The sequence below is a fragment of the Chelonia mydas genome, chromosome 3 (genome assembly GCF_015237465.2).
Source record: "Chelonia mydas isolate rCheMyd1 chromosome 3, rCheMyd1.pri.v2, whole genome shotgun sequence".
NCBI lineage: Eukaryota > Metazoa > Chordata > Testudines > Cheloniidae > Chelonia > Chelonia mydas.
Window position 1 is genome coordinate 85,548,918 of NC_057851.1, and position 15,314 is coordinate 85,564,231.

Sequence of the window (15,314 nt, forward strand, 5' to 3'; positions counted from 1 at the left end):
CATTGTTTTTAATATTCAGGACATATGGTTTGTTGCAAGAAGGTTCATGTTTCACGTTATTCTGGATAAATACATATACAAGAAAAAAAAGTCATTTTAAAAATGAAACTATAAAACAAAATATACTTATAGCCTTAAGTCCTGTAGTTGGCTACTCTCCTGCAGGACTTCTTTTTTTTGCCACCAGCCGCTCCCTATCAGGCCTCACAAAGTTCTCTCCATGACACAACCTGTTTCTATAATCTCGTTATACAACCCAGTGCAGTAACATCTATTTTTGTCCAGCAGCAGGACTGTAGAATCCATGATCCACTGCCCAACCAAACAAATTGAAATGTAAATATCATGCTTATACCATTAGGGCTTAGAGAAGCTCTCGCTCTACCGTAGATGTCAGTCCCTTGCATGAGCCATCTTCCAGGACTGGTGGAGCCTCTGCTGTTTACCTTTACCATTGCCTTGGAGATAGTAGCATATGCTAATCCCTTAATGACAGGTTTCAGAGTAGCAACCATGTTAGTCTGTATCTGCAAAAAGAACAGGAGTACTTGTGGCACCTTAGAGACTAACCAATTTATTAAAGCATAAGCTTTCGTGGGCTACAGCCCACTTCATCGGATGCACAGAATGGAACATATAGTAAGAAGATATATATACATACAGAGAAGGTAGAAGTTTCCATATTTAATTAGGCATAATTAATTAGCTTCTTACAGTTTGTATGGCAACTTCCACCTTCTCTGTATGTGTATGTATATCTTCTTACTATATGTTCCATTCTATGCATCCAATGAAATGGGCTGTAGCCCACGAAAGCTTATGCTCTAATAAATTTGTTAGTCTCTAAGGTGCCACAAGTGCTCCTAATCTCTTAATTGTCTCCTTACTAGAGGGGGTAAAGAGCCGCAGTCTTAGTGTGGATTTAGACACTTGAAACCTGTCAATTTTGTCTGTACTCTTACCATGTTCCCAATATGTGCATCTTAGATTTTTTTTTCAATTGCTAACCCCCTTGTATAACAGCTACCTTATATTATGCTCTAACCTTCATATTGTCCTCAGCTCTTTGATTTGTTTCCTTTTTAGTTTATGCCAGGACAATTCTATTTAATTCCAGTTCATCTCTATTACTGTCTTCCACCCACCGTGTCTCATTATTCTTGCCAAATGTGAGATCTTATCTTTTCTAACATTAAATTACTATCTGCTACTATTCCCTCTCTACCCCGCATCTGTTCCTATCCTCCTGTAGCTGCAGTTTGTCCTCAGTGGTATCCACTATTCTTCCTGCAGATGATGTGAGGAAATTACAGAGTCATATAATGTATTGCTTTCTCCAAGGTTATTTATATCAATGTTAAATAGTATTGGCCCAAGGATCAAGCTCTGGGCTGCTCTGCTAATTACATTTGCCAATTTGCTTGAACCCATTTACTGCCTACCTACCGAATTCCACCCCCACCCAATCCAGTCAGTTTTCTTGCCAAGAAGTTATTGTCTCGCTGATTACAATTTACTTGTACGTTTTAAGTTCTTACATAATATTTTGGGGCCTCAAGAGCCAAGGGCTGGATTTTCACAGGTGCAGATCCTCACAGCTCCCTTTGACTTCAATGGAAGTTGTGAGTACTTAGCATTTCTTAAAATCCCAAAGGAGTTAGTCAGCGCTCTAAAGTAAACTCTCAGATTTCTTTCTCCCAGTCACCATCCAGTCATAGCCCCTCTCTCCCCTTATGGGAAAGTAACTGATGAGAGCTCAGCAGAGGCAAGGGTAAGGGGCAAGGCTCATAGAGATGCAGGGAAAACCACAGAAAGTTCTTGTGAACTGAACCTGGAGTTCATGCATCAGTGTTTAAGAGCTGCTATCTTATGTTTAATAAAGCCATTTCAGTTTACCTATCAAGAAGCTGACTGGGTTAATCATAGGTGAGTATTCTTTATGGCTTCCCCAGGGGATATACAACATCCCATGCATAGTCCTTCTGCTGAAAAGTGGCAGTTTGAATTGAGACAGATATTGACTAGCTGCCACATGAGGTGCATTTTTATTCATGACATAGGCAAAGCCCTCCACGAGTGATCCTGTAAAAAACTAATAGCAGTTTGCAAAAGCTCTTAAAGAGAAATGAAAAATGTATACAGGGAACTTAGAGAAAATTTGGAAATAGCAAAACTTTGTATTTTTTCCCCTTCACTTTCAGTGAACTAGATACAGTATACCACGTGCTTGGTTTGCTGGTGCCTAGAGCCAGCCCTGAATAGTACAGGTTTTTAATCCAAACAGCACTTAATAGTTTGTTTTCAGATGTACACTGCTTAATATTGTATATGAAACACTTAAATGTCCTAATGCATACTAAAGTCTAGGGCACATAGGAATTCTGTATTCAGTGCAAACCAGTGGATTTTAATAAAAACAATTAGTTGCTAGTTGCAACAAAAACCTGGATGGTTGGAGATCCTCGAGGACCAGAGTTAATAAAGCTTAGTTAAATAGTTAGATAAATATTTAAAAAATAAACTGTTTTTATATAAACCTAACAAAAAAGCAAACTTTTATCAGTACAGCAATATTTTTTTTGCCTATTACCTTGTCAGAGTAATCATCTGTTCGAAAAAACCCCCCACTTTACAGGACAATTATTTGATGTGTATATTATTGCTCATATTACATTTATAACAAACTAAAATAATTAGATTCCAAAATAAATAAATGCAAAGAAAATTAAATACATGTATTAAATAAAGTAAAACGCAACCAAACAATACATTAAATGAATGTAAAAATAAATAAAGTAATTAAATTGAATGAAATTAATTCGAAGCTAACAAATCATAGATAAAGGATTCAGATTCCACATTGCTTTTAATACCTAATTTGGTTTAACGTTTTATTCATGTGCGTTGTTATATTGCCGTATAGACCCCTTTGCTGTTTTGAAACATGGCTCTGGATTTGCCAGCCTCGCTTAGATAATGGAGCACAGTGTCCCATCTAGTCCAACGTTTGGTCTGAATGGTGCCTCACTCTTTTGAAAAAAAGACTGAACACTCTCTCTTCTGCATTTAAGTGGGGTAAAACTAAGACAAGGCTAGCAACCCTGGCCAGCAATGGAAACTTGAGAAGACCACTAGGGCTTTTGACATTGCTAAGATATGCCCGCATAGTGTCCATCCTGTATTGCACAGTAGCATTATCTGTGTAAGTCTGTAGTGCTGCCTCAACCCACTGAAGGATATCTGACTTCTGCATCAACTGGTAATCAACAAACTCCTCTTGCTGCTTCTCTATCTCAGGTGGAGAGAGACTAAACGTGTGCTGGTATCTGTCAACAAAGTGCTCAACCTGTTCAAAAGTGCAGTTTTCTCTAATATCAAAGTTCACAAATGCTGCCATCTTTAACATTTCATCATTAAAAGTAGCTTCTCACATGCATACTTAGCTACACTAGTATAGAACGCTCTGGCTGCACAAAAAAACGTCCAATTTGCAAGAGGACTAATATCCCCTTGCTCTTCCAGCGTCTGTACAGCCTGCTTTGTGACCAAACCTACAGACACTGTTGTCTTTTTCAGTGCCTAAGTAAAAATATTTTAAATCTTTATATATTTACTCAAAATGATTGAGATAAGCTTAGTAATGTGTGTGAGAGTGAGATAGCATGCTAATGAGTGAGTCTCACACCCAGGGAGTGAGACTTGACATGTCTGCATTTCATATGAACAAGAGTAATTCAGTGAAAAGAATAGCTGGCCAACTTAGAACAAGTTAAAGGCAATACTATTTAATACAGTTAATGTCTAGAATTCACTGCTGTAGGAGGTCGTTAAGCAATTGTTCCCAACCCCAAGCATTCAAAAATCATGAGTTGGGACCCAAACAAAATTAGACTGGCTTAAAAATCATGAGATTTTAAAGATAATAAATGTTGGGTTCTTTTTATTTTCTTTCTGAGTTCTGAGCTATTTTGCATATTTTTTTCAAGATTTTCTCCACAATCCTAAGGGCTAAAAATCTTATGAAAGAATATCATCACCTGACTCCTGGAGCTGGGGACTAAAGAGGAAAACAACACATATATTGGAAGACTCATGGTGACAACACTGTAATACTGAGACTGGACATAAATCAATGGAGCATGTATAATTATAAAAGGACAAACAATTAGGCTTAGGGGAAATAAATGTCATGCTTCAGAGCCTATACCGATAGCTTGTAGGATTTAGGATGGAATTTTTTCCCCATACACAACACTGCTCAACCTTTCTTGGAAGCATCAGGATCAGTATTGGCACTTGTCAGAAGCAGAATATTGGACATGGTGGGCCAATGATCATATGTATTTGTGTTTACAGTGTAATGATGTCAGTTTTCAAAAATTTTCAAACAAAAAATCTTTCCTAGCTTTGTCTGTGTTTTCCATTCAACTTTATCATATGTTTTCTTTGGCTTTGCCGTCAGTACAGTTTCTGTTATATTATACAATAAACATGAAATCTGTTTAGTGTCCCAAACTTTCAGATAAAGTGTATGTGTGCATATAAACACACACACACACACACACATACACAGAGAAAAGGGAAGCTGTGGAATCCTTATCATTGAGATTAGACAAACATCTGTTAGGGATTGTCTAGGTATACTTAATCCTATTTCAGTGCAGAGGGATGGACTAGCTGACTCCTTGAAGTCTCTTCCAGTCCTACATATCTATAATATACACCGATAGACATTTTTTCCGCTTTATGTAAAAGATAATGTACATTTCTGACTTTGCAGAGTCTGTGCATTAAGATTTCAATGACTGCTGTTTGATGTGGAAAATGCAGTGCCTGTACAATAATTGCTACCTCTGCGCAAGACTGTGTGGTTTGTTCTGTGCTATATGCAGTACACACAGACATAAAATATTCAGTCTGGATATAGCCAGGGACACTCACACTGCTCAGATGTCTCAAGATGCACACTTTCAAAAACAGAAAGAAAACTAGTCAGTTTCAATATTTTTCACAGGCCTTTAGAGGCAGTGTCTGGTTAGCACTGATGAGTGGAAATACCTGGGAGTATGGATCAACAGTTCTTTAATAGCTAAAGAACACAAAGAAAATGTTATTTACATATCAGCCTCAAGCTGGGGGGATGCTGAGTCATATTTTGCTATTTTAAAATACAGCAGTATTATACTACAGAGATGTGATGATATCAGCAGACAAGCAGGTCTTTGGGGCCACAGCAACAGAGAACCTATCTGTGACCTCTATAAACAGGTGAAGTTACTATCCTTAGCAGAAAGGACAAAATGTCAATCAAGGGGCCAGGAACAGGGCAAGCCAGGGGGACATGGTATTTGGCAAATATCGAATAATACTATGAACAGGGAAAGGTGAAAGTGAAACAATGAGAGGTGCTAGGACAAAGGAATGCCAGTTTGGGTTATCTGAGGGAAGGTGTTGAAAGGAGTAGACTTAGCCCTTCGGAGTCAGCAGGGTGCTAAGCAAGCATAAAACATTGCATTACATTGCACTGAAGAATGGCATGGTGCACTGGTCAGCATAGTTAGATTGTAGCTGCCCCTTTTAACTACTTAATACTTAGGATTTTGGTTTTTGTACTTAACTGAATACCAATATTATCAAAATATTGGATTTTGTACTCATAACTGAAGACCCAAATGCCTACATTTACTGTGGAGGGTATGCATGCCAGTGGAATCACTCTAGATTTAGGAAGCAATCTCACTTGGGCAATTAATGCACATTAACAATTAGGCAAATCTCTTCTCAAACCCATTCTTCAATGGAGAATGCCAGCACACAGAACTACTCCTTTCTTCTCCAAAAATCGTTGATTTTTTTTAAAGAGAACAATGCTTTTAAATAAAGCTTATTGCAGCATGAAGTATTAACTTTAACCTATATGCTCTCTCCTATAAATCTGAGGATTTTATTGTTCATTTCTACCTGGTATCACATCACGGTGTAGCCTGTCTTGTAGTCAGGGAATAGCTGAAGTGTCATGGCATGCCCAAGAAGTTGTATAGTGATCATGAGATGGAATGTTTTCATAGACTCAGATTTGAAAGACCCGAAGGCCTCTTTGACCATCTAGTTTGATCTCCTGCATAACACAGGCCATAGACCACAAGCTGGTAATTTCTGCATCTAAAATATATACTATATATATATACTATAGCTCAAACAGAAGTTTAATTTGTCTTAAAGACTACAAAAATCCATAAGAGAATTCATCATATTCCTTGATACATTCTTCCAATGCTAAACGAACATCTCTTTTAAAAAGTACACCTTATTTCTGGTCTGAATTTGTCTAACTTCAGCTTCCAACCATTGAATCTTGTTCTGTCTTTCGTTACTTCTGCCTTTTTTTTTTTTTTTTGGACAGAAGGAGGATGCCTCTACAAATTCTCCCCTTTATGCCAATTCTTCTGAGCTAGTCTGGGCCCAGCCCATTTTGTCAGGTAGATGGTGTATGCCTGATCCTCAGGTAGAAGACTGGCAATGCTATACCTCAGTCCCCTGCTCTGTTTGGCAAACTTTTCAGATCCTTTCAATTCATAACCTTTGCTGAAGCCTAGCAAGTCAATGAAGCCATGAATTTCCTTCCCTAAATTCACTAATCAGTTACAAATGTTTCAGTAATCCCTGCTCCCACACCTTTTAAAATCTCTGTACACACTGCAGTAAACTATGCAATGGGGAAATTTCCATCTGAGTCTCTTTTTAAATAATAGCTTTATTCTGGCCATTTTCCAGTCTTCATGGACCTTTCTTGATCTGTGTAAGTTTGTCTAATTTCTTACAGTACTTTAGCCTGCTTAGATGTATGTTGTGAGGTCGTCATGCCTTATCAATTAACAGCTTATAACATTTTTAATGCTCGTTTCTGGTATAATATGTATACTTCCTACTTCCACATCCCATAAATGTGTTATTGGCAAATGTCCATTTTATTCATTTGTAGAAATAGATGGAGAGTAATTATTTAACCCTTGTAGTGCAGGACACACATTTTTATGATATTTCTACACAAGTGAACTGGGAGGAGCTATGGGCATTCAGCACTCCGCAGACTATATTTTTTCCTTAGGAAAAAATAGTATTTGTGGGTTTTTTAGTATTATAATTAAACTCACTAATCTAACGGCCCAATCCCGCAAACACTTATGAACAGGAGTAGTTTAATTCAGTTAATGCAGTTAGCTCAGTGGGACTAGTTACATGAAAAAAGTTATGAGTGGAAGTGTTTTCAGGATAAGAATTTAAAGAGTAAAGTGTATCATGTTTTCTGATTATCGTATTTCATAATTCTTGATTTGTATCTTTTAAAAATCCATTTTCAAATTAGAATTCCAGTGCTCTCATGCTACAGTGGTGGATGCTACAGAAAACCCTTAGATAGCTCATCAGTCATTACATCATGACCACCTGATCAGTCATGCTCATTAATTTGTTATGAGTTTCCTGCTCATCTTAACTTGGCCTGGAAGTGTGGCAGTTAAAGGAGCAAATGCTTCAAAATTTAGCCCTAAGGGACAAATCCAGCCCTGTGTCTGGACTCAGAATTTTGACTAAAGACCACAATTATGCAGTTAGCTCCACATGGACAGACCCCCTCCCAGATGTGACTTTCATCCCAAATGCATAGTGAACATCTCCAAAATATATAACAAAGAGCAACAATGACAGAGGGTGCTTCTTGCAGTTGTTGTTTTGATATTTTTTTTTATTTTGTTGTATTTCACTTTTTGTTTGGCTGTATGTAGAGTTACATGACAACACCCACTAAAATTATTACAAGTGTTGAAGTGTAGCATCTGTATCTATGTTGTTTTATCAATAAAAGAAACCACAGCAGCTGCTGTTTGTTAATAGTTTTCCAGCTAAGAGGGTTTAGCTGAAGCACTATGCTTAGCACTCAAAAACTGCCAGGCCCAATGGCTTAACCAGCTTTAGTCATCTCTACTCCTTCCTCCATCTAGCTGTAATTTGTTATTTAGCTTGAGGGCATTTCTCTTACTGTTTATAAGATCAGGTTCAAGTACAAAGTCAGGACCATTTCCTCTTACTTCCCTCCCCTCCTGGGAATGTGGCATAGGCAGAACATTCAGGAGGCTGGCATGGAATAACTTAAAAGAAAGAGTTGAAATGCAGAGCATTCTGTATAATGCAGAGCAGATGAGATTTCTCTGTGCATATCCTATTGGGAGGGTACACATATTTTTTCCTCATCTTGCTCATTTTCCCCCCGAGTACATAAGATAAAACCCAATGAGAGTGTTTGGAATTCAGTCGAAATGCAGAACTGGTAGCTTTTTCATGTAAACTGGACTCTGAGATTCCGCATTTGAGATTTGAGGATCTCACAGCATTATTTTTTTAGTCTGAGTAAGAAGAGAGAAATCTACTTATCACACAATATTATATGTGAAGTTGTTATAGCCAAATGAAGTTATAGCTGTATTTGGGGAAAAGATAATCATTTAATTGGCTTGTTCGCATTACTGTATAATACTTTGAAGTAATTGTTGGTGGTAAGAGAAGGGTGTGGCTGTTTGGTCTGAACACAGGACTGGTAACCAGGAACTCCTGGGTTCTAATATCAGCCCTGTCATTGACTCTATATGTAGCTTTAGGCAAGATACAATTCTTGCCTCAGTTTCCCCATCTCTACAAAAGTGATACTTACCTAACCTGCTGTGCATGTCTCAGAAGCTGCAGCACAGGATCTAGCCCTGTGTAATCTTGTTCCCTGGTCTACACTGGGGGGGATCGATCTAAGTTACGCAACTTCAGCTACGTGAATAACGTAGCTGAAGCTGACGTACTTAGACCTATTCACCACGGTGTCTTCACTATGGTGAGTCGACTGCTGCCACTCCCCCGTCGACTCTGCCTGTGCCTCTCGTGGCGGTGGAGTACAGGAGTTGACAGGAGAGTGCTCGGGGATCGATTTATCGCGTCTAGACTACATACCTTTGGGGCTGTCCATCAGTTACATAATGCAGTAGGGGATAGGTGGGTCCTGAACTCTGCGTGTTTGTTTCATTGTTGCAAAGGGTGGGTAGATCTTGAAAAGCTCCAAAAAGTCTGTTACGTAATTTATGGACAGCCTTTTGGTTGAAGGAACTGAGTCTATTGTAACCTAGTTGTGATATCTTTTAGAGTTCCATGTAGCCTTTGTCCTCAAGGGTTGGTTTTAATGCTTTCTTATGTGAGTAACTCCCCAATATTTGTTTTTTCTGACATCTAATACCTTTCTATGTTATTGAATTCTGTGCTCTGTGCAGGTTTCAAGTAACTGCTGTTCACTGATTCTGAACTCCTCTACTCACTCTCAAATTCTCCGTCAGAGCTTCACTAATGGAAAGGCCAGAATAGCTTCTCTCACTAGAGACTCCAGTTTCTTCGTCATAAAATTCTCTTCTGCACAGATTAAGAACCTATTTGATGATAATGCATGTTTTCATGTACTTTGTTTCCCAACATATATCATGTTAGAATCTCACATTACTACAATGCCCTGCAGTTTAGTTATGTGTTTTAGTAATTTTTTATTCTCACTTTCTTCCAGTCCTGGCAGCCCTACCATATTTCATTTATAGCTGCTAGGTCATAGATTCCACCATTTGGTATCACTCCTTGCTCTTGCTTGCTTCTTATGCTCCCAGAATGTGTGCGTAGGCAATTATTTTCTTATCTATTATTCTTAATACACATACCTCTTGGAGTTTGACTGAAATACGCATGGACTGACTGTTTCTCTTCTGCAAGCAAGGGGTCAGTCTCCTTATTTATTGAAGTAACATAGACCTAATTGAGCCTGAATCAACACAGTATCTGAGTTTCAAAGAAATATCACTTCAAGCTTACTTTGTACACTTGGGCCTGAGACTCAAAGTAAATGACAAACACCCCCTGCATGAGAGAGAGTACAGAGCATAAGATAATATCCTATTTCTCCAGATGATTAGGTATCAGTTATGTGGAGCTCATTTCAATAAAACATCAGCAAGTTATAGAATGAGTATTAAGGTGACTAAAACCACAAATTCACCCCAAAATATTGATGACTCCCACCACTCAAAGCCATAAGTAGCCTGCCTTCTCCTGTTCCTTTAGAGCTAAATCTAAACTGGAATCCTTCAGAGCCACAAACTAATATACTAGAACTAGTTTCACCCCCTAATTGTCAAGTATGGGCCTATTTCATAAATAGCCTGTCCTCCGTTTTTAATTCAAAGATAAGCTTTGCCACTGGGAGTAGTGAACAGCGGATGTGTATTAAAAAAAAAAAACGGACATGAAAGGAAACAGCAGAAACAGGAAAATGGCTAATTTGGAATAAAATACTGCCCTTACCCTATCTTAAATAGGAAGTGATGGAAGGGACAAATAAACAAACCTTTACTTGAAGTTCTTTAGAACAGGGGCATTTCAAATACCTGTATCACTGAAACACCATTCACATTTCTGGCTTTCAGCTAAGTTTTTTGCCAGAACAATCAATAAGTTACAAGCATTAATCAGACGCATAGTAGTATGGGGGGGAAGCACAGAGTTCAGATAAACTAGATAGATGAAAAAGAATATGTAACATAATTGTCTAATAACCTGATCAAAGGATAAATTAGCAGGAATCAGCAAAATGCAAAGGCTTTTCACAATCTGCACATATTAGACAGCAATATCTTACCCTCCTCTTTTTAGATGAAGGCATACGGGAGCCAATAATCGATGAGCTTGTTTTTGAAGATCAGTTTCTTAGCAAAGATTGATAGCTCAGGATCAATTAAGTACAGATTTAGTTAAGCTAATGTTAGTAAGGGGGCAATAGTGCCCTTACATCTCTCTGAAGTGGTGCAGGGAAGGGAAGAAATATAGTTAGAGTGATTGGTAAAGCTAATGGTGACCTGTAGCTAAATCAGGGCCTGACTGTAAAACCAACTTTAGCAGGACTCCTGCTGGTGGTATACATTGTCCTCACTCGTGTTTGCAAGACACTAGCATCTGATAATTTTCATTGTTACTTGGATTAAAAATAACTCTTTAGAGCAGTGGCTCTCAAACTGAGGGTCATGACCCCTCAGCGGGGTCACAGAGTTATTATGTGGGGGTCGTGAGCTGTCAGCCTCCACCCCAAATCCCACTTGCCTCCAGCATTTATGATAGTTTTAAATATTTTAAAAGTATTTTTAATTTATGGGGGGCGGGGGGCTTGCTGTGTGAAAGGGGTCACCAAGACATAAAAGTCTGAGAACCACTGCTTTAGAGGAAACAGACAACTATGTATATGTTCTTGAAAATAATTGGACAATGGGATAAAGCCAACACAGTCTAAGTCTCACTGAAATCTCCTCCTGCTAAGGTTTCATTCTGCTAATTACAAATTGGATGGATTTGTACTCAATGAAGCATTAGGCTTCATCAGAATACAAAGGAACCAAACATCCCTTTCTCCCACAAAATATATACTCTAACAGCTATTGCCTGGGTTCTACTTTTTCTGACAAAGCCTTCGGCAATTCTGCAACTCTTTAGTTGGGGGGAGAGAAAACCTTTTGTAGTGATAAACACCCATTTTTTCATGATTTGTGTGTATAAAAACAAACATCTTCTGTATTTTCCACAGTATGCATCCGATGAAGTGAGCTGTAGCTCACGAAAGCTTATGCTCAAATAAATTGAGGACCACAAGTACTCCTTTTCTTTTTGTGAATACAGACGAACACGGCTGTTACTCTGAAACCTTTAGTTAAATGGAGTCTTAGCCTGTGTGCAATAGTATGTAAGCAGTGTCAGGATGAGGGGAGTGTCAGGATGAGCTCCACCCTGACATCTGGTGGTGAGGTGTGGCAAGTTGTCGAAAAAAAACTTCAGGGGCCGATCTCATTTGCATAGGCACACCCACCCCGCCTAGACTGAGGCCATAGCTGCCCAAATGGTCACTTCAGCTGTTGTGGGATCCCCAGTGTCTGTTATTGGGGCGGGAAGAGTAAATTGTTATTACCCTGATTATGGGAACTGTGCTTGGAACTGTACTTGGCCTTTTGTTATGATGGAGGGACTCACCATCAACTGAGTAGCACTCGCTAGGCAAGGGTCATGGGTTCCAAAACTGTGTGAATGGAGAGAGACTTGAGACAGGTATTAGTACCTGGTGGTGTGGGCCCCTTTGTGAGGGCCTGAAGCACCAATTGCACCTCTGTCTCTCTCTACTGTGGAATGTCAGAGCTAATTTTGGGTCTATTAAGAGTCTTGCTACAGGTACTGGGCTGCATTCACGTTGGCCTTATGGTGCACCAGAACTAAGGCCCCCACTACTATGAGCTGAAATCACTAAGAGCTGAAATCACTGAGCACTGTGTCAAGTAGTGGGGAGCCGGAAGATCTAGCGTGCAGTGGTGCTGTTCGTGAGACGGCGAGCTGTGCAGAGCGGAGCCGTTCGTGAGACAGCGAGCTGAGCAGAGCTGTTTGTGAGACAGCGAGCTGTGCCGAGCAGAGCCGGTCGTGGTGGAGCGGAGCAGTCCGTGAGACAGCGGTGTGTTCGTGAGATGGCGAGCTGAGCAGAGCTGTTCGTGAGACGGCAAGCTGTGCAGAGCGGAGCCGTTCGTGAGACAGCGAGCTGTGCAGAGCAGAGCCGGTCGTGGTGGAGCGGAGCCGTTCGTGAGACAGCGGCGTGTTCGTGAGACGGCGAGCTGTGCAGAGCAGAGCCGGTCGTGGTGGAGCAGAGCCGTTCGTGAGACAGCGGCGTGTTCGTGAGACGGCGAGCTGTGCAGAGCAGAGCCGGTCGTGGTGGAGCAGAGCCGTTCGTGAGACAGCGTAGCAGAGCAGAGCCCTGTGGGGCAGTCAGCTTCAGGACACGTAAGGTGCCCCTTACCCCTTTCCCCCACACACAGGCACATTTTAGCCAGACTGGGGAGTAACACTATGCAGATGAACTTTTGAACTCTGGGGCTGGACTTTTTGGACTTTGGGTGATTTGTGGATTGCTGGACTCAAGAGACGTTTGGGTGCTGGGACTCAAGAACCCGAGGGAAAGGGGCATGCCCCAATTTGCTTGGGGTGGTTTTTTTTGCTCATGGGTTGTGTTATGAATCCTGTTGGTGGTGTTTCCCCAACATAATGCCACATTGTTTCTCTCTGTTATTAAAAGGCTTTTTGCTACACTCAGACTATGTGCTTGCGAGAGGGGAAGTATTGCCTCTTGGAGGCGCCCAGCGGGGGTGGTATATATTTGTCCCAGGTCACTGGGTGGGGGCTCGAGCCGGTTTGCATTTTGTTATTGGAATGGATCCCCTAGATATTGAACCCGGCCATTGTTGCTGCCAACTCTGATGGGCAGAAGGGTTACATTTTTGTGGGGGCTCGTCCGGGATGATGGATATTTCCCAAAATGATGGTGCTTTGCCATTTAGGAGCAGGGTGGGAAGGGGATGGGGGAGGAAGGAGGGTGGTTCTGTCTTCTACTGAAGGGCTGGAAACGGTGACAGACAGGCAGATGTATGGACACAAGGCAGTTTGCTTTGCCGTCACATGGCAGTGCGGGTGGGGGTGCTGGGCTGGTTTAACCGCAGCGTTTTACATAGCCAGCCTGCAAAATCCACCTCTTCCACTTCAGAGCGTTTGATAAAGGCGTGATTCATCAGCATCTTCAGATCTGCCCGTTCTGCTGGATTTTTAATTAAGCATTTATTTACAAACTCCTGGAAGTCTTGTGTGAAAACTCCATTCGGCAGCTTAGGAGGAGGCTCATTAACAATATAGTCCAGCAGTTCGAAGATAGCCATCGCAGGCCGACTGTCCATTCCATGGCCACTGACAGGGCGCCCGGGGGGTCTGGGCCGCGGTGAGATGCTGTGAGGTTCTCCCTCTGCCCCATCGACCATGGGACGGCCAAATATCGCTTCCAGTTCCTTGGAGTCTGGTGGGGGGATTGGGTACCTTCCGATAGACAGCTCCACCAGGGAGAGACCCATGCTCCAGATGTCGGATTGAACTGAGTAATGAGTGCCCTGCAACCGCTCAGGAGACATGTAGGATCGAGTCCCCACAAAGGAGTTTGCCATGGAATCAATGAGCTGACCGCTAACCCCAAAGTCACATAGCTTTATCTCTCCCCGGGAATTGACCAGGATATTAGAAGGTTTCACATCTCTGTGCATGATCTGATGCTTCTCTCTTAGATAGGCCAAACCTCGCAGAACCGCTATGCTGACTTTCCCCAAGATCTCCTCAGGAATCCTTTTGGCTTCTTTCAACACTTGATCTAGAGAGCCTCCATCCATGTGCTCCATGCAGATGCTGATCTCCCCATCGCTGTAGAAAGCTCCATATGAGCTCCACCCTGACATCTGGTGGTGAGGTGTGGCAAGTTGTCGAAAAAAAACTTCAGGGGCCGATCTCATTTGCATAGGCACACCCACCCCGCCTAGACTGAGGCCATAGCTGCCCAAAAGTTCATCTGCATAGTGTTACTCCCCAGTCTGGCTAAAATGTGCCTGTGTGTGGGGGAAAGGGGTAAGGGGCACCTTACGTGTCCTGAAGCTGACTGCCCCACAGGGCTCTGCTCTGCTACGCTGTCTCACGAACGGCTCTGCTCCACCACGACCGGCTCTGCTCTGCACAGCTCGCCGTCTCACGAACACGCCGCTGTCTCACGAACGGCTCCGCTCCACCACGACCGGCTCTGCTCTGCACAGCTCGCTGTCTCACGAACGGCTCCGCTCTGCACAGCTTGCCGTCTCACGAACAGCTCTGCTCAGCTCGCCATCTCACGAACACACCGCTGTCTCACGGACTGCTCCGCTCCACCACGACCGGCTCTGCTCGGCACAGCTCGCTGTCTCACAAACAGCTCTGCTCAGCTCGCTGTCTCACGAACGGCTCCGCTCTGCACAGCTCGCCGTCTCACGAACAGCACCACTGCACGCTAGATCTTCCGGCTCCCCACTACTTGACACAGTGCTCAGTGATTTCAGCTCTTAGTGATTTCAGCTCATAGTAGTGGGGGCCTTAGTTCTGGTGCACCATAAGGCCAACGTGAATGCAGCCCAGTACCTGTAGCAAGACTCTTAATAGACCCAAAATTAGCTCTGACATTCCACAGTAGAGAGAGACAGAGGTGCAATTGGTGCTTCAGGCCCTCACAAAGGGGCCCACACCACCAGGTACTAATACCTGTCTCAAGTCTCTCTCCATTCACACAGTTTTGGAACCCATGACCCTTGCCTAGCGAGTGCTACTCAGTTGATGGTGAGTCCCTCCATCATAACAAAAGGCCAAGTACAGTTCCA

At 41.9% G+C, this 15,314-nt stretch overlaps 1 protein-coding gene across 1 annotated transcript; it reads right to left on the reverse strand.

Moving 5' to 3' along the window:
• Positions 1–13,405: 13,405 nt before the first annotated feature.
• On the reverse strand, positions 13,406–14,372 carry LOC119565691 (dual specificity mitogen-activated protein kinase kinase 2-like). Its single transcript, XM_037893486.2, has one exon. It carries the CDS (start codon positions 14,370–14,372, stop codon positions 13,551–13,553), a length of 822 nt encoding a protein of 273 aa, XP_037749414.2. The 3' UTR covers positions 13,406–13,550.
• Positions 14,373–15,314: the final 942 nt, after the last annotated feature.

Coding starts and splice junctions, on each gene's coding strand:
- LOC119565691 (XM_037893486.2), bottom strand. CDS start 14,372: ATGTCAGGGTGGAGCTCATATGGAGCTTTCTACAGCGATGGGGAGATC.